The 25045-nt window shown below is 35.8% G+C and overlaps 1 protein-coding gene across 1 annotated transcript; it reads right to left on the bottom strand.

Annotated features, from left to right (window-relative positions):
* Nucleotides 1-504: 504 nt before the first annotated feature.
* Nucleotides 505-22485, bottom strand: RGS21 (regulator of G protein signaling 21). Its single transcript, XM_001490333.3, has 4 exons — nt 22475-22485; nt 18087-18163; nt 14183-14349; nt 505-708 (listed from the first exon to the last, which is right to left on the bottom strand). Exons 1-4 carry the CDS (start codon nt 22483-22485, stop codon nt 505-507), a joined length of 459 nt encoding a protein of 152 aa, XP_001490383.3.
* Nucleotides 22486-25045: the final 2560 nt, after the last annotated feature.

Below are 25045 nucleotides of genomic sequence, written 5' to 3'. Positions count from 1 at the left end.
TAGCAGATCCTGGCTGAAAAGAAATTGTTGAACACACTAGATGGAAGGTTATGTTTTGGTTCAGAATTTCTCTTTTTACAGAAGTGACGGTTTGAATAATGCAAATGGTGTTTAAAATCATGTATATGACACTAAACGTGCTCCCATTCAGCAACATGAAGATCTATGGTTCGCTGAATCCATAATATTGTAAGAATATCCACTTGTGGTTTAAGAGGCCATTGTATCTCTATAAACTCCCCGTGTACTCTGCCAGTAGAAGATTTTTAAGTACCTGATAAAATGAATAAATTCTAAACAAATGATTTAGAAATTCAGACTTCATATATAAAAAAGTATTTTTCTGTTAGAATAAAAAACTGTTTTCTAAACTCTAAAAAAAATATCGTGTTTGTATATTTAAAACATTTTAGCCCTGAAGTAATGTGATTAAGAGTTGATCTCTCCCATTTGCTTGTTTTCTCCTAAATTATAACCTGATTATTAGTTTATCATTGACATTCTTTACAAGAAAGGGAGCCATTTTTTATGATTTCCAACCTGTTTGCTATTTACCAGTTTCTTATAAATCTCTGACTTTAGAAATCGAGGAAAGGAATCCTTGGCCATGAGACTGTAGATCAACTTCTGAGCCTCATCGAAACATTTGAGAGTTGGTTCTGCAATATTCTTTGAGATGAGGTCTCTGGTACTGAAGTCAATGTTAATCTGTGGAAATAAATTTGCATATCATTAGATTAGTTTAATCAAAGTGTACACCGTTTATACAGATGGTGGCTACACATGTTATTTGAATTTTTTTTAAACACAGTTAATCTGATGCAAAACAGCGGAAAGGTCATGCGTTCATTTTCTGGAATGCAGAACACATGCTTGGTTTAATTATTTTTCCTAGGCTCACAGGGTTGGCATTGACAGAGAACAGAGGTCAAGCCTTACTTCGAGATTATAAAAAAATGGCAAATTGAAAAGGCAAACAAGATATTTTATGATTTTAAATTTCTTTTCCCACCCACCCTTTATTTTTTTTCCCAGTACTTTGACCTTAATACCTAAAATGTGCTTTCCACAGGCAGAACAATAACTAGAATTTTCTAGGTTAGCTTCCAGCAATCCATTCCCATTCTCCATACCTCCCTGTTTTGTTTCCCACAATGTTGTAAATTTTTTTTTTTTTTTTTTTGGTGAGGAAGATTTTCCCTGAGCTAACATCTGTTGCCAATCTTCCTCTTTTTGTATGTGGGCCACCACCACAGGATGGCCACTGATCAGTGGTGTAGGTCCTCAGTCGGGTACCAAACCTGGGCTGGGGACATAGAGTGTGCCAAACTAGGCCTTGGGGGGCTGGCTCCCACCATGTTGCTTTTCATTCTAATCTGTATTTCCTTTTGTTTGCCAAAATGGACCAAATAATACCTCCCTCTTCACCCATCCCTATACCCCCACAGAACATGCATATCTAGTTGCCCCTTGGTATCCATGGGGGACTGGTTCCAGGACCCCCAGATTCCAAAATCTGCAGATGCTAAAGTCCCTCATATAAAATGACATAGTATTTGCATATGACCTATACATATCCTCCCGTATATTTTAAATCTTCTCCAGATGATCTATTATTTTGGAACACATACCATTCACCTGCAAATATGTAAAATGCCCTAAACCTTCTTTTGGAGATAGTTGTCCAACTCTACACATGTTCCAGGATATATTCTGAGAAGCAGAAAATTTCCTATCCAAGCTGTTTAACTTAAACTGAAAATATTCATGAAATGCCAAAGAGAGCTGAATCTTAAAATTAAAAGCTCACCAAAAGTAGGTGCTATAGTAGGTTTTTTTCATCATTCTATTTTCTGGCACTTAGCAGAATATCTGCCATCTAATAGGCAATCAATAAATATTTGTTGAATAGAATTAAAATGTCTCTTCACAAAATGAGGGAGACTGTAACAGTGCCAGAATTTTCGAATCTAGTGAAAGGAAGACTATACATGAAAATTTATGCTTATTGAATTGAAGTTAAAATATAGGTGGACAGCTCCACACTCAGATCTCCCCAGCTACTTACTTGCTATTCATGTGAGTAAGACAAATTCTCTCTTTTCCTTTAATCTTTGATTTCCATGGTATAAAAGAGAATAGTAATAGCATCTATCTTAAAGGACCAAATGAGCTAAGTAATATAAAATGATTTTAATATTACTATTCTAGGAAGAAGAAAAGAAGAAAAAAATTTTAATTTGAAAAGACTCATCCAAAGGCCACTATTTGTTCCCAGATCTTTTCTTTCTTTAGCGATTTCAGCTGCTCAGTGATCCCAGACTCCATCCGCACTTTTATTTCTTTGATCATCCTCTTAAGTGCTCCATGAAAGTTCCAGATCAAATGCTACAACTCCCTTGAAAGTCTCAAAAGCTGGAATCAGTTTCTGCTTCTTTACATAGGAAGATGGGGGAGGCAGTGCAAAGACTTTGAGATAATTTTGAAATCTGTGCTCTAACACTTACAACCTTGGTGACCTGGGTGAGTTACTTTAATATTTCTGAGCTCTGATTCCTCGTCCTTAAGCTAGGTGGTTCTTGACTGAGTTATTAGAAGAGTTAAAGTGAGATGATCCATCCATTCATCGATCCCACAAATATTTATCAGTTTCTATTATGTGCCAAATACTTTCCATATTTAGGGGAAGATAACCAACAACTAAACAAATAGTAGTAGTTTAGATTTAAACTTGAAGGATGAGAAGAAGCCAGTCCTCTAAAAGTTTGGGGAAAAGCATTTCTGGCAGAAAAAAGTAAGAAATGCAGAGTCTCTGATACAAAAAAGAACTTGTTATGTTCTGAAGGGTCACTATGCCGGGATGGCTAGAGTGTAGGGTGTGAGAAGAAAGTTCCTGTGATGAACTTGGAGGAGGAGATATGGGCCAAGTCTCATAGGGTTTATCTGCAGAGGTAACGACTTATTTTTCTACTAGAAGCAATAGAAAGACACTGAAGGGTTTTGAGCAGGAAAGAGGCGTGATAAGGTGTTATGAACCCAGCATAGGGCCTGCCTCACAGTGGGACTCAGTGAAGAGTGGCTGTTACCAAGATCTTGCAGTGGTTTTAAACATCTAGCATAGTCTGTTTCATAAATCCCATCTTGTGTCGTGGGGATATGAGAATATAGGATGCCTGTTTCCTCCTTCCACTGTGCCGTTAATTCTTTAATGGCATCATCTGTAATTTGTTTAACTTTACAGCCGCCATAATGGTAAATATAGTAACCTAACTCATTTAGGCATTCATTCATTGGGTGAGCGTTCACTGGTAGCAGGGCCGATGTGTGCCTGGTGCAGAGTGGTGACTTATTATTATTTTAATCAGCCCTGAACACCTGCAATAACTCCCCATTCCCTTTTTAAAAAACCCAAAGCTCTGATCTTGGCATTCGTGGCCTTTGCAATGTGTTACCAACTGATACACTTTTTCTCTTCTATGGATGCTCTGTACTCCCACCAAGCTAGACACTCCCCCTCAAACTTCTTGTAATTTTGCCACCTATGAACATTTTTCCACACCATCCCAGGCTAGCTGAAAGTCACTCCTTTTCACCTAAGTCTGCTACAATCTTTTATGTCCTTAAGGCTACATTCAAATACCGTCTACCTTGTGAAGTTTACTTGTGGCTATTTTCCACTTCTGACCTCTCAAAGGACTTTGAGTTACTTAGACGATATTTACATTTTGCGCATCCCTCGCTATGCCTTACATAATGTAAGGACCCAATAATCTGTGCTGTATAAATAAAGTGAAAACTCTTTCTACATTTGTTAACAATCATGTTTAAATTTTAAAGAGAACTATTCCTTTCAACATAATATTGATGATTAATATTCTTTATTGAAATGCAATAAGCTTGTACTTCGGACGGATCCCTCTTATTTTCCTGACTTGCCTGTTTGCCTGTCAAGAAACTGCCAACATTAGCTATTGATAGCTGAGTGATAAGCAGATATACTGTTCCCAGGAGATAATCAGTAGTCTTATGAAGCTGAGCCTTGGCAATTCAGCTTAATGTCAGTGACAAAACATCACACCCACATGTTTGTGTGTCATTATTTTTCTCCAAGTTGCTCAAATTTAAAACATAGGAATTGCCTCTGGTGCCACTCTTTTCTCTGATCTTTTATGAGAGAAAATATAACAAATATATATATTTTTCCTCGTTCACTTTTTATTTTGTAATTTCACAATGGTCTTATTCATTCTCACTCCTATCTCTGCAGTTTAGGCTTTTGTAACCTAATCTCTTCCCTGAACTCAGGAACTTACCGCTAATCTTATACCTCTTCTTACAATGTCTTTCCCTTCTGAACACGTGGACAGCCTTACTATATCAGTTTCACCAAAATATCACTTTCATGGTGCGAATATTCAGCTGAAAACCCATTATTTTCTATAACATAAAATTTAAGCATCTTACTCTGCATTTGAGCTTCCTCATAGTCGGACTTCAATGTGTTTCTTCACACTGATCTCCTACTTGCCCTTAGTGGTACCCATGGAGCTGGTCTACTCTGTTCTCAAAGTGAATCTTGTACCTAAAGCCCTTGTTTATGCTGTTCCATCATCTAACGTCCCTCTCGCCCCCACAATTTTATTCTGTACAGATTGTCCTCATCCCTTCTGATTTAGCTGAAGCTGAATATCCTCCAAGAAGCCTTCCTTGGCCACAGAAGGAAAATCACTGTAATTTCCTTATCATTATCCGTTATTTTGATTTAAAAATCTTAAGAAATTTGATTTCTTGCTTAAGCAGATTTGGATTCAAAGGCCTCTATTAATGTTAAGTATTCAATCTGATTATCAGAGAAAGAAGATTTGTCACTACAAAGGGAATTCAATAGTTCATGAGATGAAATTCACCTGTCTTTTATGTGCTTTTACGTATTTATTTCATTAATTCCTTTTTTCTCTACATGTCTCTCAAAATATGAGCAGAGCAGATGTACATTCCCCAAGTTCTGTCCCAAGTTTTCTTGGTGACTACGTCTTCTCCTATGGCAAAATATTTGAGCAATGGCATTACCTCTAAAATAATCGTATGGATATTTAAAGATGATTATTTTTACTATACATAATAGTAGTTCATATTTATTGAATATTAGTACTGATATGCTAAGTCTTTATATGGCCACTTTATGTCATACAAACACAACTGTAACATGAATAGTATTATTATCCCTATTTTTCTGGAAAAAATAACATGTATCTGAAAAAGTATGTATTTTATTTGTACTCATTCCTGGGGTTTATTCATTTAAAGCATTTTATTGGGTGGGTGCTTAGGAATTGTCCTAGGATCTGAAGATATAAAGATGATTAAGATGAAGAGTCAATCAAGAAGTCAGATTTTGAAAAAAGCAATCCAGAAGAAAAAATATGGTTACTGAATGAAATGAGATTTTAAGCTGATCTTTGAAGTATTATTATGAAATTATAAGATTAAGGAAGGGACTTGCACATTAAGGGTAAACTGAAGAAAGTCCATTGGGTTTTCAGGGGAAGAAAGGCAAGACCCTGCAGAAGCATGAAGTTTCCAGATCATATAGGACCTTGTAGGTCTTGTTAAGGAAGTTTTACGTAACCTGAGAGCAATGGGGAGAATTTTAAGGAAGGGACTGATGTAAATACCAGTTTGAAAAAGGATGTCACTGGCTGTCACGTGGTGTAGTAGCTGCATGTGGATAAAGGGAAGAAAAATTAGGAAACCATACCAGGAGTTCAGGTGAGCCGTGATGGTGAACTAGGCTGGGTAACATCAAAGGAAATGAAGGGAAATGCACAGATCTCAAAGCTATTTAGAAAGTAGAATGGATAGAATTTGTGGTTGAAAGGATATGAGCCGGGACGAGGGACAAAATCTTTAAGAATGACGGGATTTTAGAAATATTCTGAAGAATGAGCTGACAAAGCTCTGATGGACTGGATATGGTATACAAGGTATTACGCCTAATATTTTCACTTTTTTCCTGATACTGACATTTCCGAAGAGAAGAGAAGAATTAAGGATGACTACCACTTATTTAGCTGGAGCAAATAGAAGAACTGAGTTACCATTATCTGAGAGGAGAGACTCAGGTAGAAGAAAGTTTTGAGGAGAAAATCAGGACACAGATTGGAATTTGTTAAGTTTGAGGTGCCCTTTTAAAGCTATAAGATTGGAAGACATCACCAGGGGAGCGAGTGTAAGCAGAAAGTAAATGAAGACCACCTCCCCTCAGCATAGTGTGTGTTGGATTATGAGTAGGAACAGCAAAAGAAATTGTTTAAAGCAGTCAGTAAAAGAGAAGGAAATCAAATACTAGAAGCCAATTGAAGATAATGTTTCAATTAAGAGAGGGTGACCAATTTTGTTAAATTCCCAAGAAGTCAGTTCGGGTGAGGTTTGAGGATAGTCTACCAAAAGTATTTTGTTTTCTCAACTTCCTTGAAATTTCAGCATCGGGAAAAAAGTGAAATTATTAGGCCTGATACATATTTTGATGCATAAATTCTTTCAATATAATCACTTCTGGGCATAAGTCTGTGAACTGTACCCCTACCTGTGCGCTCATTTCAAATTTGATTTTTGGTTGGGTTCTACCAGAAGACACATGGATAAATTTCCATCTCATAAATTAAGACAGAGGAGATGTTGAGCTTGGAGCAGACTGAAGGTGGGACCCTATCAGGAGCTGACTCTCTAGAGATGCAGACTTTTCAATTACGTGACCTTGAGGCACTCCTGAACTGCTTGGGAGTTACAGAGAAAATTAAACTTTACTGAGCATCTCAAACCAGTAGGTGCAGAGCATGGGCTGAACACTGTATCAACTGATGAAATCAACAGATAATAAATAGATTGATACTATTTTCTGATACAAAGAGTCACTTGCAGAGCCAGCCCTGATGGCCTCATGGTTAAAGTCTGGCGCTCACCACTCTGGCGGCCCAGGTTCGTTTCCCAGCCGTGGAACCACACCACCCGTCAGTCGGTAGCCATGCTGTGGTGGCAACTCACATAGAAGAAGTAGAAGGGCTTACAATTAGGATATACAACCATGCACCGGGCTTTGGGGAGGAGGAAAAGAGGGTCACCGTTAATTTCTTTCGTATCGACACTTTTGTTTTAAGGACTCTGAGAAATACCATACTTTATTTGCTTACTTTTCAAAAGGCCACAAATTATCTCAGCTATCTGGGACCACTGCACTGCCAATCTCAGACAACAAGATGTAGGATTGTGATTCTAATGGATTGACAGCTGAGATGTCATCACAACTGTTTAGAGGCTTTTAAATCCTGTCAACTTTGAAAAGGCCTTGACACAGCTGACATTGACAACAACCCGTTGCATTAAAGTGACTGTCTTCTGAATAAGCTTTGTAGTAGTTGAAAAACAATTTTATTATAAAGATCCAGGATATTTTAATCCTCGTGTGATGGTGTCAGCTGCAAGTTAGGCGAGCCAAATTCCTCTTTCACATCAGCAGATTTCGATTCTTTTGGCTTGCCACAAATTATTTTAACAGGAAGAATACATTTTAAAGTGTACCTTTTGGCTTTCCTGTGACCCTAAATGCGCTTTCTATATTTTTACATAATTTGAATGAAAAGTTTCCAATTGTGCTCTCACATTCAAATTAGACAGGCTTTCCTCATTTAGAATGGATAGTGTAGCAGGAGACTGTCATCATGCAAAGGGTGTGCATATGTATATGCCTTACTAAAATGAAGCAGGCAGTGTCTCATTCACAACAGAGCTTCAAAATCACTATTCAAATGAAAGCCGCCTATAATCATGTTTTTGGTTCCATAATTCGATTTAATCACCACTAACACCTCTCCTATTACTTCATGTTTGGCATCATTAAAGGCGAATGAATATCCTGAAACATATTCTCAAGGGTGGCTATTAAAGTTGAGAATAACAAAGTTTGTAACATCTAGAAGGAATTGTCCCTGCACAGGATTGTGTCCTTTTATTATTCTTGATTTTAGAGACAGAAATAGATGACACATGTTGGAAGGCTGTACTAACACATTAAATTGGGCAAAAGAAATGAAAGAAATCATAATGTATAAAACCATAATGTATACCGATTGCTAAAAATAGATGTACATAAGCAAAAAAATCTAGAGCAGCTAAAAGGGAGTCAGATCGACTGTTTCCTTCACTGACCCCAACATGCTCATCCAAGATTAATTTAAGTGGTACAGGGATGTGTGGAAGTTCAAAAAAACACCTGAGCATTTTGTTTTTTGAGTTGAAATGCAGCAATTTTTCAGAGGGCCAAAAGGATACTGCAAATTATTGGAAGAAATACTCCTGCCACTTTTTTTCCTCCTAATGCCGTATTTGAATCTCGGCTTCATAGGTTAGGAAGTTACACAAATTAGAGAGAATATGAGAAAAGAAATAAAGCTTTTGACAGAAAGGAAGAAAGACTCTATGTGACAGGATAACGTTATATTTTTGCCTTTAGCATAAACATCAAGCTTCCCAGGCTGTGTCATGAACGTTTAAAATAAGGAGTAGATCCCGAGAAAGGAATTCGAAATTTCGAGCTTGGCTGTAGAACTCCCTGCTCATGATATGTGTATCTTAATGCAGGGTTCATCATTTTGTCTCTAAGGTCGGTTCATTTTTCACCTATACCGTGTGGATGGTTGTAATACCTCCCAAAGATGGTGAATGTGATGAGCGAATGAAATGACCCACGTAAAAGCACTGTGCAGACGTTGCTGACAGTTTCTCCAGCTCTGCTTTTCTTTCTTTCCTTTCCTTCCTCCTTCTTCCTCTCCCTTGCCCCGCTCCTCTTCCTCCTTCATTTTCTTCTCTGTCTCTCTTTCTTTTTAAGACAGCTCTTTACTTTAAGATGAAATAAATAAGGATGCGGAAATCACTGGGATCCAGGAAGTGGAGCTACCTCAATTTACCCTCTGAGACACACAGTCCTTGGCTTCTTTTTTACTGGACTAGCCTTCTAGGCACTGGCTGGTCCTTTGCTCGGCTCATCTTCCTCCTCCTCTCCTATGCTGCCCTCCTCCCATTTTCTCTTATTTCCCTCTGTACTCAAACTTCTGGCCAAAGCTTACTAATTACTTCTTTTGGGATATATTTCCTGGTCCCCTAGATGTGGATTTTCCTGTTGCATGCAACCACATCACTTGTATTTTCCTATCATGACAATCATGAAAGTTTAGTGTAATTATTTCTTCACTGGAGTCGTCCCACTAAGATCTTTAGCTTTATCTATTCAGGGCCTCTGACTGTCTTTCTTCTTAGCTGCACCAGCATGGTGTTCACCAAATAATAGACACTTCACGACTGATTAGGGTGGAAAAACTTAGGATATTCATAAATAAGCAAACATTATGTCTGGAGATGGTTCTATAGTTGGCCAGCACTGTTGGTAAGTAGCAACTTGTGGGGCCGGACTAAGACTCAAAATAACATCAACACATTGGGAAAGTGGCCCCTGAAAATGCAAAGAAAAAACATGAATATAAAATGGAGAACGTCAAATTGGCATTATAGCAATACCAGGAAACGCCTCTAGATCCCATTTTCATGGGCTTCTCGCTACAATAATTTATATGTCTCTTTCTTCCCTTAAGACTCAGTTTAAAACCAACCTTGTTTAAAATAAAGGCCTTGTCTCCACATCCTGTCTCACTACTATTCACTCATTACATCTTCTTAGGTATAATGCCAGCAATTTCATTCGTTACATTTTTTTTTGCGCTTAATCATTTGTTGCTTTGAGAATTTTTCCTAATTCTACAAATTTCAGTTTTTAAGCCAACTAGATTGAATGTTTCTTTTGAGCCAAACCATAGTTTTGACCTATTTTATTTTCTTGCATTTCCTTATCGAGCTGTCTAGTTCACACAACACATTGTATTACTTCCACGTGTTTACTGTCTGTTCTTCTACCTCGACTGAGCTTCCTTCCACGGAGGGAGCTTATCTTATGAGGAAGTGAATAGTAGGCACAGAATAAGCATTTATTGATGTGAAATAAAATGTCGATAAATAATATTGTATTGCATTAAAAATAAAAGCAAAAACCCAGACATAGATATTAAAAAGTGTCCTGCACAGATCCATTAAGATACCTTCTCCCTTGTGAACATAGTTTCTTCTTTGTTTTATGGGTTATGGTGTTCTCATATTTAGTAAATACATTTAAGAATTAAATATTTTTGTACTCATATTTTTCACTTAATAAACTGCCAATGTATTTGTTCTGGGATTAGTGGTAATATGAAGTTGAATTTATATAATTTTTAAACATTACACAGTGGTATGATTTGGAAAATTTTCTAATCTCATAGAATGACAATCAACTTAAACAATTTTCTCTTTAATCGCATATTTTCTATCCTGACTCATTTTATTTTCAACATAAGGGAACAATGATATAAATACAATTTATATAAATGTTATAAATATAATAAATATTTAAATCATGTCAGTGTCTTAGCTGAATATGAAAATACTATTTAAAATTTTTAAAGATTTATATTCTCCTGAAACCAAGTATTATTTTCTTGAAAATTTCCAAATATTATGAAATTCACAGTCAAATTGAAGGGAGAATAATACAAGTTTAAGAAATCGTTTCTCTTTGCCAGTCACAGGTTCTTACTGTGCAAAGTAGAGACACTTTAAAAAATATACTTCTTGTGTAATAATTTTCTCATTTTCAAATCACTTAGTCAAAACACCTGCCTCGCACTTATTTTTTTCTGCAATATTTTCTCCTGAAACTATCTGGGTACAATCCATTCAATGAGTAGCTCTTTTGATCTGAAACTGGTGATTTGCTAACATATTTTTACAACACGTTCTTGTAGGTACATATGTCAAGTTTTTTAAAGTTGCTTGTCTTCAGACGTTCTTGGAAGTTACTTAATGGTTGTTTTCAAGTTGATTTAATAGCACCGATATTGACTTCTTTAAAGAAAGAAAGGGACTAGAATTTCTTAAAAACTGTTCTGTGTGGTGCAAACCCTAGATACATGATCTCATTCATCATTCTCATCTGTCCTGTGTGCTGTTGTATGCTTTTTTTATAGATGTATTTTTAGAGGAGGAACTGAGGCTCTGAGAGATGAAATAGTTTACCAGAAGATTACAAGATTTGAATTTAGATCTATGTATCTCCAAACTTTAGGTTCTCCACTATATCACACTAACTTTATTAGTGTGCAAGCCAGAAAGAAGGTAACACCGAAGGGAGAGCATGTAAAGTCTGATTGCAATTATTGTCATCTCTCATAGATACCGGAAAGTTCTATTTTTGTGTGTAGTCTTTGCCTATTAGAACAGGAAACCAAGAATCATTAGTAATGTCAATTTGGAGACAGGGATCATTTATAAGTTTAGCATAGTCTAATTGTAAATCATCTAATTGCATCAATTAAAAATTATTAAGTTATGCTAGCAATTTTATAGATGAGGAAAGAAAGACACAAGAAATTGAAAAGAAAGTTAACAGGGCTTAATAGGCATCTGGATAATATGGCCTTGTCATTGTTCTTTATTTTAGGATTTTCTACCAAGCAAATTGGTTAGAATTTTCATTCTTTATAAGAGTCCATTCTACAACTGTAATTGAATATAGAAAAATGTGGAATATTCTCCTACGAATCTCATTCTTGAATTAATTTTCTACTTACGAAAATCCTATTTTCCAAGCTCCATTTCAAATATATCGCCTTGCTGATTAAGTCTGTCTACTAGATAGATCTAGAACACTTCCCACCCTTTCTTTATCTCTGCTGCTCCCTATCCAGCCTCATCCCCTACTCCTCTTCAGCAATATCAAAATGCTTGTAATTTCCAGAAAACACTAAGGAGCTTTGTACCTCCGTGCTATACCACTGCGCCTTCAGTTTGAAATATTCTTTCTTCATTTGCTCTCGTGATAAATATGACCTATTTTTCATGACATACCTTTTTCATGTTTGAACCACCCTGCAAAGCCACCCTTTAACACTCCGGGTACATTTAATCACTCCTTCCCATTGTGCTAGTGACGAACTTTAAGGGTGGTTTTATTATTACATTGCCTGTGGTGTATTTGACTGATTTGATTACGTGTCAATCTCTCCTTCTGCTCTGTGACTTCATTGTGGGGACAGGCACTTAAAAAATCAGTTTAATAAATCAACATACTAACAGTTGTAATGTATTTAACACATCACTGATAGACTATAGAGAGCTTCAAAATTACTAGTGCAGACCACAATTGGTATAAAATATAGGAGGCAAATGCCCTTTAGTAATTTGAATTGGAAACAATTAATGGCAAACAATAGGCAAGATAACGACTATTTCAATAGTGTGTATATATATATATGTATACTTTTTTCAATGAATTTTGTCATATCCGCTAATAACATTTTTAGACACTTCAAGGAGACAAGGTAATCTATACCTCGAAAAGCAGCCATAAATTTAATTATATTTTAATTCGTCAAAATTAATTAGATGAGCAAATTATAAAAAGCTATAAAAGTTTTATATCCTAAAATAATAACTGGAGTATTTATTTAAATTATTACCATCTAAATTTATTTTGGAAGGAAAGATTAGGAAAATAAACAACCCTATTTTGTCAAAATTGATAATTTATTATATATTGTAAGTTTGAATTCAGATATAATGAAAAGATTGCGTTTCTTATTAGAAGATTTCTCATACGTAATGTTTGAGAATGTTACCCCAAAATAATCACTATTAATTAAATGGACTCACAAAGAAGAGAAAAACTTGGCTTTCAAACCAATATCACAATAAATAGGATATCTTTAGAGTTTCTTTCAAGGCCTTTTAGGGAATGACCCATTAATCAACGTGACAAATCTTATATACTACATTTTCAATTTTCCAGAATTATTTATTGATTCTTAGATGGCGACTGGGAAATGAATGTTGAAAGAGCTCCATGGGAGTTCCAGTTCTTTTCTCTTCCCTCTGTGAATTGCAGGCCATGCTTCGGTGGTTCATATGTCTGTGATGTTATTCTGGGCCAATATAGGCTGCAGTAATTAGCATCTGTCTAAAAGTTGAACTACTGATATGGCAACTTTATGCCTTAGATTTTCCGAAAGTGTTTGTATTTCATCTATTCTGTCCTTTGCCTCCATAAGTACAACAACCCTTCTCACCCCATGAGTCCTAATTTTGGATCAGAAATACGATAACTGTCACCTATGAGGATATTGGTATTTCACCTCCGTAGGAAAGATTATGTGCTAGTAGATTATGTTTTTACTAGTTGTTTAATGTAGGTGGCTTCTTGTTTGCTACTTTTTATTAAAACTCTTTTCTTATGTGATATATTCAGTGAGGAATTAAAACGGATTTAGAAACAAATTGCTTGAACTTTAAAGTTAAACATTATGCGAAGTATGCGCAGATGATGATAGTTTGGGTTCTGGAAATTACATCAAATATAAGTGAAATGTTACACACATAAACTTTTTGAGGGCTATTATCAGTCATTCTAGGTTCTTCTCTAAGGTCTTTTCTATTTACCTGATCTTAAAGCAGCACAGGTGGGTCCTGACCACTGGAGACAATGCCTCACACCTTTGGCTCATTTTCACCATCAAAGAAATAAAGGTAAGCAAATTCTTCTTTTGGAAAATAAGACATTATTACGTGCCATAATATAAACCTCCAAAATATTAAAAGTGAAGAATTTGTGCTGTTGGTTAGTAGTTATTTTTCCCCTACATATTATTTTTTAAAAATTTTATTCAAGGATTTTTTCCACATTGAGCTCCATGGTTTACAAAAGGAAAAACAAAATGAACTCGAAATCCAGCAGTACATTTAAGCAGGATTTCTGCAGGGTAAACTTTTGAGCTACTTAATTTGGGATAGTAGACGCTATTTTTCAAGAACCTACATGTTGTGCTAAGAATAAAAAATATTGGTCCGGCACACAGTAGGTGTTGAAAAATATTGTCTGAATCTCTGGAAGACAGAGGAGCATCTTAAGGAACTTCTATTGGAGTTTACCGACATTTTCTATTGGAATAAATAACGATAATTTGATTTCTCTTTACACAGAGTGTCTTTAATTGGAAGCAGATTTGCTAGGAGATGAATATTCACTCTCCCGGGACGTTTGACTCACCTCTTTAGGTGCATCAGCTTCAATGAATTCCGAATAAATCATCCTGGCCTTAGAAGCAATTTTTTCTGCACTTTCTGTTTTCTTGAAGTCTTCACAGGCAAGCCAGAACTCAACATTTTCTTCACTGAACTCTGATTTTAGAAATGTTCGGAAAGCATCTAGACCAGCTATAAAATATAGAAGATAAATTACGTGTATCACACAGTGCGGTAATATGACCAAAATGAGTACAGTGTATCGTGTGAGCATTTATTGAGTATTCAGCAACAAATATTTATTATCCCTCTAAATGTAACATTTCCACTTTAGTTTGTAACTTTAGAAGCCTTGTTTTTGGATCAGTGATCATTAATATAAAATATTGTATCGATGTTTCTACAGTTCACCCCATTAATAAAGAAAACCTGTACTTTTTCTTTCTAGATCTGTAAAATCTAGGAGTTATTTTTAGGAGAAAGTCTTCATGGCAGTTACTTCACAGGAAACCCCATGGACTTTGCCTTTCCGATCCATTGCACCAAACCCAGGTCAAGTTAATGATGTACTAACTTCTGAGTAAGGATGTCTTTGTTGCTACGAGTTGATGAGATACGATTTGGCGCTAAGGAGTTAGTTTGTGTTGGTTTGGGTTCAAGCGAAGCAAAAATGGCTGGCATGCGTTAGTCTGGGGTGAATATATTGGCCAACTATAATCTTTAAACCAAGAAAGTAACTAGCAAGATATTCGATGTGAACACTTCTCCTCTAAATGGGGTGATAGGCAATTGTAATTCGATAAGGCAAATAAAGGGGCTTTTTCCCAATGTTCCCTTAAGCAAAACACTGGTGCCTTCCATTTTCCCTCTTGGTACCTGCTCTGACTCAGGGTATGTATGGTGTTTTCTTCCTGCTCCCAGGTATTCTGCTGAGCATGCATTTCTCCAGAAACTTTAGACCAGGGACTGCAAAGGAGCCCACTTACTTGCAGGCTTATTTACTTTAGCTTGACTATTATATGCATTATTTTAAATGAATAACAGCTGGTAGAGCTTACAGCCTGGGATTCCCATAGGTCTCACCTCTCCCCATTATCTTTCAGCCAAATTTACACATTTATTATTCCTTGCTCTCATAGATAATCGAGTTTGTGACCACCTGTTTAGACCCTTCCTTTCTCTATTTTCCTCATCAAAGTGTGCTCTGAAATATCCTTCTTTGGTATACCTGGAGCTCATTCGAGAAGGTAATTAATTCTTGCTAAATATTTTCGGGCTGAGGATGGTTCAGAGCATGCTTCTAGTTAGACAGCAGGTTAGGAAGATCATGACCAGATTTCCACAGTTCAATGAACTAAGCTAGTCCCTTAAGTTCGTGTGACTCAGTTTCCAAGTATGCACCCTTCTGACGGCGGTATCTCTTTATAAGTGAGACTGCCTCTCTCTGAGGAGGAAAACACACATCGGAGCCTTTGCCACTCAGAGGATTTGCCTTCCAAAATGGGGGTGGCATTCTCCTTCACCTGCCATGAGGCCTCCTTTGCATGTGCACAAAGCAGCTCTTCCCTGACGGCATGCTCCGGGAGCTTCAAGTCCCAAAGGAGGGACAAATAAGTTTATGGAGGATCAGGAAAGAGAAACTTGACTAGAAAAAAAGCCCTTCCTGCAGGTAGGAAGCAAAGTGAAACATAGTGAGAGAAATGGAAAAAGACTTCGTGGAACAGGATTAAAGGGTCTACAAACACTGGATTCAAAATAGATTTATCAACGTTTTTTCTGTTGTTCGAAATGGAGTTGAAATAACAAGTCATTGCAAAAGGTTATCAAGTACCAATTAAAATTCTCTGTAGAAATATTGGAGAGGGTGGATGTCACTAATACGTGAGCACTATAAAAAATTCAATTAACTGCACATTTCTTGTGTTTAAAAATACATCCAAGAAGCTTCTGTGACACCAGTTTAGGTTATAAAAATCCTCTTAGTAATACTCAGTTAAAATTTTCCATGTGTTTGGTCCAAACAATGATGAATTTGAGGGGGTCTCAACAGACTTCATGCTAAAACCCATTTTATATAGAGGGTAAAGTATACTTTAAAAATATGGAAAGAATGTTGTAGATTCATGTCTGACAATATTATTTATGTGTCATTAAGGCATATGAAGCTTTCTTCCCGATAAGGATTATCTAAATGCATCCCCGAGAGATGGCAAGTGAGAGATCAAGAGACTGTTAGTATTTTCTCCCATCCTGCAATTTTAATGAAGGGCCATTCCGAGCTAACAATTATAGTCTTCTTTTCTCCTCCCATCACTAGCTTTAGGACACAATGGAACAAAAGAAACAACTGAAATGAGCTAGTTATCTCTGTCTTAGACACACTGTTTTATCAAACTACTCTTTTGTATATACAATTTGAAAGTTCAAAAGATGGCACGTGACTTTGGAATAATATGCTGCATACAATTAAAATCATATTATCTGAGGGCACTCTCTTCAGGATGGAATGGCTACTGGTTAGACTCAACAGGGGCCGACAGATGGAATAAGTCAGAAATAGGTGGTGGAACACACACCAATGCCCATGCCCAGCACATGCAAGGCAGGTCCTCAAGCCGACAAAACAATTAGATAGTTTGGTGAGCATAGTGTTAAAAGCATTAAAAGGCTTGTAAGCTATTTCTTTGGAATTATAAAAAGCAAAACCCAAACAGCTGTTCAGATGACTCTGTGACTTTTGTACTTTGTGTGGGCATCAGATATAAAATCCCAGGAGGATGCAGGTCGAAGCATTTGCCTCTGTCACAGCACCTTCCATGTCTCTGCCTTGTGGCGCTGTCCCCTAGAACTCCTCTGCTCTGCAGCCACCACGTTACCAGCTGCAGAAATACTTTCCAAAGGCTCTTGGGAAAACTGACCTGTCCCATTGGTTACAATTTTGATGAAAAAAGACACAACCCATTCAGAACTTACAGTAATGCAATTCCATATCCTTGATGTCCTTAATATAAGTCTTTAATTGGATTCTAGGAGTAATGTGGATTATTTTATATCTGTGCTTCAGGAATTAGCTATTTAAGAAGCATAAAATCAGAATATAATTTCATCTAATTCAATCTAACTTTGCACATGAATAATCAGCTATGAAAAATTTATTCAGCTTTATCATGTTTTAAACTTGTTAAATATTCTGATATTTAATTTATGAATTTAAAATGGAAATGCCATTTGATTAGTATGAACAATACTACATTTTAACATTTTTTATGTACGTCTCTATAGTGTCATTTTTCCCCCACACGAGATAGAACTGCTGCAATACAGGATTATTTGTAACAAAAACAGGAGTTTTAGATATCTTTGTAAATGACCATTTTGTATCAAATTCTGAGATATTTTATTTATAATTGGCCAAAATTACCTTATTGAGCCCACATATCAAATATTAATATATATCTACACACATACATATTAACAAACACACATACATTTAAATATGTTTTTGTATTCCCTAAAAATAAGAATAATTCAGTTGAAATAAATACTTTAAAAACTGTCTTAGCCCACAGGACATGAAAAACAAGCGATTTATTCAAAATTTCAACTTATCAGTAATTTGTGTGTTTCCTTCACCTTTTAACAAAGGTATCATCAAATACATCAAATGATAATAACTCTAAGGAAATGACAAATTTTTCACTTCTGGTGTGGATTTTCTTTTTGTTTTAATGTTTGTAGTTTCTATAATCTTGTCTTATCTTACGCCAATCTAATTCCATTTAGACTCTGGGCCTGTATAAATTTGTGTGATTGTTGGGAATCTTATATTTCAAATATTGATCAAACATATTTTATGTCTGCGACTTTCAGAATTTAACGAACTACTTTCAATTATTGTATTTTCAAATCTGTTATTAGTTGGACCTTACCTTGGTTGGTTAAAAGTGTGTCCATATTTTCACACCATGCCGTCGCTTCTGTTGTTGGTGACCTGTAAAAACAACATCTACCCTTGACAATAGCATTGTGATCTTTTTCTTCTATAACCTATAGTAATATTTGAGTTATGTGTATCTGTTGAATTACATCATTTAAGTGAGCTTTGCACCATTAATCAAACTGCAAACGTCAACAAAAATTACATAATGTTGTCCCACAGTGGATAGCAATAGAAACACAAAGCGTGATGTGATTTGACAGTGTTAATAGTATTTTCAAATTCTTGAATTCTAATAGAGGCACAAGAGAGACATGCTTGTGGTTCTACAGAGCATAGTGAATTTCTTCTCAATTATAAATATATTGTTAAGTTTATGTGGCATTATTCTAGTCTATTCCTGAAAAATTTATCATGATAGTAATAGTGATGAATGAACTATTTTCTAAATTTTCACAGTATACAAAATTATCCATTTCAAAATTATGCATCTCACAAAAGTTGAAAAAAATTTTCGATTAAGGATTTATAACATGTGATGATCTTGAAAATGTCTATTTATAGTATTTTGAGAAGTCTTTACCCCACTCTGAGAGAGCCTTTATTTCTCCTTAGACTGGTATGCTTCCAATTCTGGGGTGATTTATTTAGATCTAGGAATCTGTCAGGATAGAATAATATCTTTTCCAAAGCAGTCAAAAAATTTATAGACTTAAGTCTCCTGAGGAAGGTATACTTTTGGGGAAGTGATGTAGAAATAATAAATCAGGGTTAAGATATAAACTTCCTGAGATGCAAGCATATCATGCATTATTCCCCTTAATAGTCAAAGATCCTGATGAATAAGGCCCCATCCATAGAAAGCATCTGCTGCCTAGGAAGAAACCCTTGGATTATGTAGTTGTGATGTGCAAATGACTTAGTTATGAAAGGAATGGTCTAATTTAAGGTTTCTATTAAAATAATCAACAATAAAATAGAATCTCAGCTCTAGTCATTCTTACAAAATTTGATATTTGCATATCAGGGTGACGAATCTTAAATACGTTAATTCAAAGCCATCTCTGTGCTTTTATATTCTATTACTTCCTGTAATTTGCTGCAGTTTTTAGAATTTGCATCGGGATTGATTGTGCTCCCTTCTGCTGTTCCAGTTGTTGTATTTTCGGATAATAATTGGTGTCCTCGTAGAGGACACACACAGGGAACTATGTGACAGGGAATTCATTTTGCCGTCTTTCATTATTTACATTTTCTATCTCAAATTTTCTTCCCCAAGGCTGCGTATCTGATTTTCCCTTTTCCCTTGTTTTCCTAAATCTTGGGAATATAAGATTACCCGTGAAACCCCTTTGAAATGGTTGTTTTTCATTCAAATGGACATTTTACAAGATTTGGGTTGTTCAGTTTCCGTCTTTCATAAATGGAGGATAAGACCCGATTCTAGATTTAATTTTACTTTGAAGAGCTCTTGTGCACTGTAAAACCTGTTACTCTTATAAGCTTATGTTATATTTTATATGACTTAAATATTAGGTCTTGTAGGAATTCTATCAAATAGTGCTAAAATTATCGTGTGATCACTTAAGGTGCACATGTTTAAAAACATTCTCTCTATTCGTAGATTGAGATTTGGTGGTTAGCAGGGTATTCAAATTAGAAGCTACTTAGTACTTGTGGAATGTACGTTAATGAGTAGGACAAAGAGGAGTTATGAGCCCAAGTCTGGCCACATAGTATACCTACTTTGAATGAGGAACAGCCATCACAGAAAAACACTGAGAAATAAAATCCAGGCAGAATCATTCAAGGATAAACATACACTCTGCCATTACTACGTAATTCTCTGATGATGGAATAAATGTTATTTTCTAGCACCAAGAGCAGTGTGTCTGCTGAAAGAAAGATTTGCTGAACATGTAAACAAATAATGAATGAATGACCAAACCCCAAAGAGTGGCAGAGAACAAAGACTTCAATGGAAGTGGTGCAGTGGTTTTCAAGATGCTGGTAGATAACAGTGATAAGGAGGTTATTGAAAGGGGTAGCTGAATTGTACTAGCTTCAAAGGGTGTCCTGGATGAGGAAAGATGCGAAATGATGTGAAAGCATCATCACTGGGAAGCAAGAGACCACAGACCTCACTCTCAGCCTTGAGGTACACGAAATTGGAGATGATGGAGACCGTGCATTCTGAAAGGCATCAAGGAAAGCCATGTCCTTTACGGAGAACCAGGTTTTGCTTAAGCCCAAAGCAAAAGGAATATCCAGGGAAGAACTTACTGAATGTAAAGGAGTCTTTTTGGAATGGAAGTGTTCAAATAAATGGTAGCTATTCTATCTTCATTAATTCAGGAAAACAGTAAAAACAGAAAGAAGAAGGCACAGTATGGAAGATGGTATAGGAACCAAGGGCAAAAAAATTATAATGTTTTGAATTAGAGAGATAGACTAGAATATTATAGATATTCTATAGATATAGAATATTATGGATAATAGAATTAACGGTGCTAGGATATTCTATTATTATTTAAGGACATTGTTATAAAGGGAAAATTTGCCCTTCAACTCTCTGAGGAAATACCCCTGCTGTCTGATAAAGCCTGGAATGCTCTCAGCTCACTGTTTTCTAACCATTTTCAGGTTTGACTTGAAAGGTTCAATTTTGACTACCTGATATGATGGAAGGGTTGGTGGTCATACAGTAGTTACTTTTCAGAAGTTAGGTGAGACGCAACTATTTTAAGGAATAATGTGGTTAACTTGCTGTTCAAGTTTTTAAATTTGGGGTTAATTGTATATTTATGATTCTCTGGGAGAGTAAGTTTCTGCTATCTATGAATAAAATGATGGACGATACTTATAATAGCACTAAAATGCACAAGAATGTATTGAATGCTTGCAATCTATACCACATTGTGCTAAGTGTCTCATATACTTTACCTCATTTAATGTTGCAAATTACACAGTCTCTTTTAATCCCATTTACTAATGAGTCAAGAGACTCAGATGTTAATAACTGGTGCGATATCTCATGTATATTAATGGGCAGAATTAGAATTCAAACAGTGGTGTGTCTGCTTGTAACCCAAATTCTTTTTACACTTCTTCCTGGAATGGATGAGTCAATACACGTATGCTTATACTTTGTTCATGTTTTGGAACATTTATGATAAATACTTTGAAAGTGCTTTTTCTGTAATAGAGTTTTATTGTACTTCACACAAATAGTTCCTCTAAATGATAGCTAAATTGTGGTAATTGGCTACTCAATAGAAAGTTTTCAGAAGACAGAAATTCTTAAATCTTGTACATTATCAAATGAAAATAGGACATTTCTTATGTTAGAGGTGAGTGAGAAACGTTTTATATTTTTAAAAATGCAACGATTAAATGTTAAGAAAGAAATCTATTAAATTAAAATTGGAGGAAAAAAGAGGCTGGTGGATTTAAAAACGTGCTGACTTGTTTGACTTTTACTTGCCATATGTTACCTTAAATACACGAACAATGTGTCACTTTGTCATTTCTCTTTTCTTCTCCCCTTTTATTTGGATTTTAGTTGTAACCGTGTTTTTGTTTGGCTCTTCTCATTTGTGTATTTCTTGTATAATTGTGATGCATAATCAGAATAACTTTTTGTGTGTGTATGATTTGACATGAAAATTCACCATCTATCTGGAGCCAAAATCTCACTTAGCATTTCATGGGGTTTTGGCTGAATTCCTTTCTGTTTCCTTCATTAAGCGAGTGATATCAAGGCCAGCAGTCCCCATATTATGTGTCCGGAGAAGAGCCAGGCCAGATGGGAACTGTGTGAAAGCTACCAGTTATCTTGCTAATTGTGCCAGCTAGAACCAGTTGTATTGCATTAAAAACAGTGGAATCTAACAACTTAGCTGTTCACACTCAATTAGCAGTGTGCTGGAGAATGGGAAATTCAAGCAAGGAGTCCATGTGCTCGAGGAAGTGACAGCTGTTTCCTTACCCAGCACTTAATATCTATTCTCAAATTTCTCAATAAATATTGCAAGAATGAATAATTTTTGCGAGGATCTTCTAGTCTATCTGAGATCGCTAACATTTAATCATTTTGACAAGCTTCCCATAAAAGAGCTCAGTGGTTTTTCTCCACTTTATAACCTTTCTTCATCACAGTAAGTATAGAGAATTAGCAGCCAGAGCAAACCACGAATTGTTGACATGTTTTAGAAATGAAGAAGGAATCAGTACAGAAGAGAGAAAAAATAAATCAGGAAGAAAGACAACAATTAGCATATTTATCATAAATGATGGAAACAAAACATCGAGATGAATGAAGACTCAAGTGTTTCATTTGTACATCTTCTGAGATAAAAATAGCTTTAAACAGCAACTCACTTCACTGGCATTTTTCGTTCCACTGTCTGACTGTCACAGATGATGCCGAATTTCTCTTTCTGACTGATCTTCAAGCTGAAGGTAATGTGACAGCAGGAACATGACAATTAGTATGCAAATACCTATCTCCCGGGTTACAAATTGGCATTCTTTAAATCATGCTATTCTCAGCTTTTTTCATTTTGTTGTTAACTTTTCACTGGTCAAAACACTTAAACTTCTAAGTAACAAATAACTCTTTGAATAAATGTGACATTTCTCCGAATCCGTGGCATAGCTGAAATAAATTCCATTTGAAAGTCTGGTTTCTAACGTTCATATACATCCATTTACAAGACAACTATTGTTTACATGAGGGTAAATCAACTCAGAAGAAAAATAGTATATATAAAATTTCATATTTACCTTTGGATCTTTAATCTGTCTAAAAGATCATTTTGTTTTCCTTTGTTCTTTGATCTTCAGAAAATCTGAGGAAAAGTAATTATAATACACTTATCTTAAACAACTATATATGCTTAAACATTTTTACAATTTTATTCATGGACTAAAATATTCTACCACAAGGAATTATACTTTTTCTGAAACGCATGCACTTTTTATAGCTTAAGAACATGTATTTCTCTATTTCTTTTAACCATGTGTCTCATGGCAGCTTATGTCAATATTTCTTTATGCAATGCTGATGTTTCAAGCAATAATGCTTGAATATATTTATCAAAATAAAGGCCATATTTTGGTATTTTTATGGTAGTCAAAGTTTTGTAAATGTAACCCCAGCTTCATCAAGCTTTTATCTCAATGTAATAGAGTTCTTTGGTAGTAAAATTCTACCAGTTATATATTTATGACACTCAGTGTAAATTGCACATCCCTGAAGGATTGATGATTTTCAGGGTGGAAGAAAGAAAGGAGTGAGAAAGCAGCAGAAAATCTGCTCGTCCTCGACTTAGCAATGAAGTATCCCCATTAGATGATCTATAGGAAAGCCAGAGGACACTTAGTAAGCAAGTGGCCCTGGGCTAATGAGACTGATAGAAGTAGAAGGGTTGACCTAAAAAGTCAGTGTATCATTAAGAAGGGATGTCATCAATTAGCTCAATTCAATTTGTTAATTCAAGCACCATTAAGTAATGTTCTTATGATATGCAAAAACTGAATCATTAAACGTATTTAGACTCTTTCTTTTCCTGAGGGGGATAATGAAGTACTAACTTTTTAATATATACTTGAATACAGTACATTTTGGAAAAATAAAGTGTCAAAATTTAACAACCCTCTTGGTAAAAACTGTGCTAAGTTTGGAAGAAATATGAGCCCGGAGTAGACTTATTTTGCAATAAACTTTAAAACAAAAATTGAAATCTCTACTTTGAGCTCAGTGAAGTTGCAAGGATGCTCTTTTTCACACATCCTTCCATAGCACAATTATTATTTGTTTAATGTGCACTTCCCATTCCTTACACACTTCTTTTAATTGTTCAGGAGAAACTAAGAATTGGGTTTTATTTATCAAAATTTTACTTATTCATAATAAATGAGCAGGTGAGTAAATTAGCTGTCTTCTTAGGCAGAATGATTCTTTTTTGTGTTCAATACATTTTGATGAAAGATTGCTATGTATGGCTGTTGTTGGGACGTCTAACTATCACCAACTCTTAGCCCCAGGATATTCAGGCTCCATGATCAGAGCTCATGCCTAGTGTGACAGGTTGAATAATAACCCCGAAGATGTCTACATCCTAATGCCTGGAGCTGTGAATACGTTACCCTACATGGCAAAGGGGTGTTGATTATTCTAGATTATCCATATAGGCCTTGTGTAATTAGAAGGGTCTTTACAAAAGAGGGGCAGGAGGGTTAATCTCAGTAGGAGGATGTGTGAGGCAGAAGCAAGAGTTGGAATGATGTAAGGAAGGGGCGAAGGCCAAGGAATGCAGGTGGCCTCTGGAAGCCGAAAAAAGCAGAGAAACAGATTCTGCCCTCAGAGACTCAGGAAGCAACCAGCCCTTCCCACACTTTGATTTTAGCTCAGTGAGATTGACTTTTGTGTTTCTGATATCCTGGATTATAAAATAACAAATTTTTATTATTCTAAACCACTAAGTTTGGGGTAGTTGGTTACAACAGCAATAAGAAACTAACGCATCCAAGGAACTCTAGTCTTTAAAATCCTACTTAAAAGAAGGTAGGAATGGAATAAAATAGGCATACATTTTGAGACCAGAGCAGTGAGTTCATATGTAAGTGTAGGCTCTTCCTGCTGGACAGTAACCTTGACCTCTCTGAGCCTCTGTTACTACTGAAACGGAGATAGCACCTTTCTCACAGGTTATTGTGTGGACTAAATGGAAATATACTAAGCCGAAGCATTTACATAATGCTATTTATATATGTTTGTTTTATTTCCTTTCCCCTTATTTGACATTCACAGAACCATAGTTAAGATGTAGTATGGGACTCTTATGGACAATACCACCATCACGCAATCAACTGGGGTCTGTGTAAGGATATGAGATTTATTCTACAAATTTTTTGAGTGTTTACATTGTGTAAGAAATCATGACAGGT

The sequence above is a fragment of the Equus caballus genome, chromosome 30 (assembly GCF_041296265.1).
Source record: "Equus caballus isolate H_3958 breed thoroughbred chromosome 30, TB-T2T, whole genome shotgun sequence".
NCBI lineage: Eukaryota > Metazoa > Chordata > Mammalia > Perissodactyla > Equidae > Equus > Equus caballus.
The sequence above is the reverse complement of the archived record's forward strand: the minus strand, read 5'-3'. Positions and strand labels throughout refer to the sequence as shown.

Excerpts from the sequence above, each read along its gene's own strand:
- RGS21 (XM_001490333.3), bottom strand. Across the intron at positions 14,350-18,086 it reads CACACTTTTAACCAACCAAG|CTGGTCTAGATGCTTTCCGA; the intron begins GTAAGGTCCAAC and ends TATATTTTATAG. Across the intron at positions 709-14,182 it reads AAGCTGATGCACCTAAAGAG|ATTAACATTGACTTCAGTAC; the intron begins GTGAGTCAAACG and ends TTATTTCCACAG.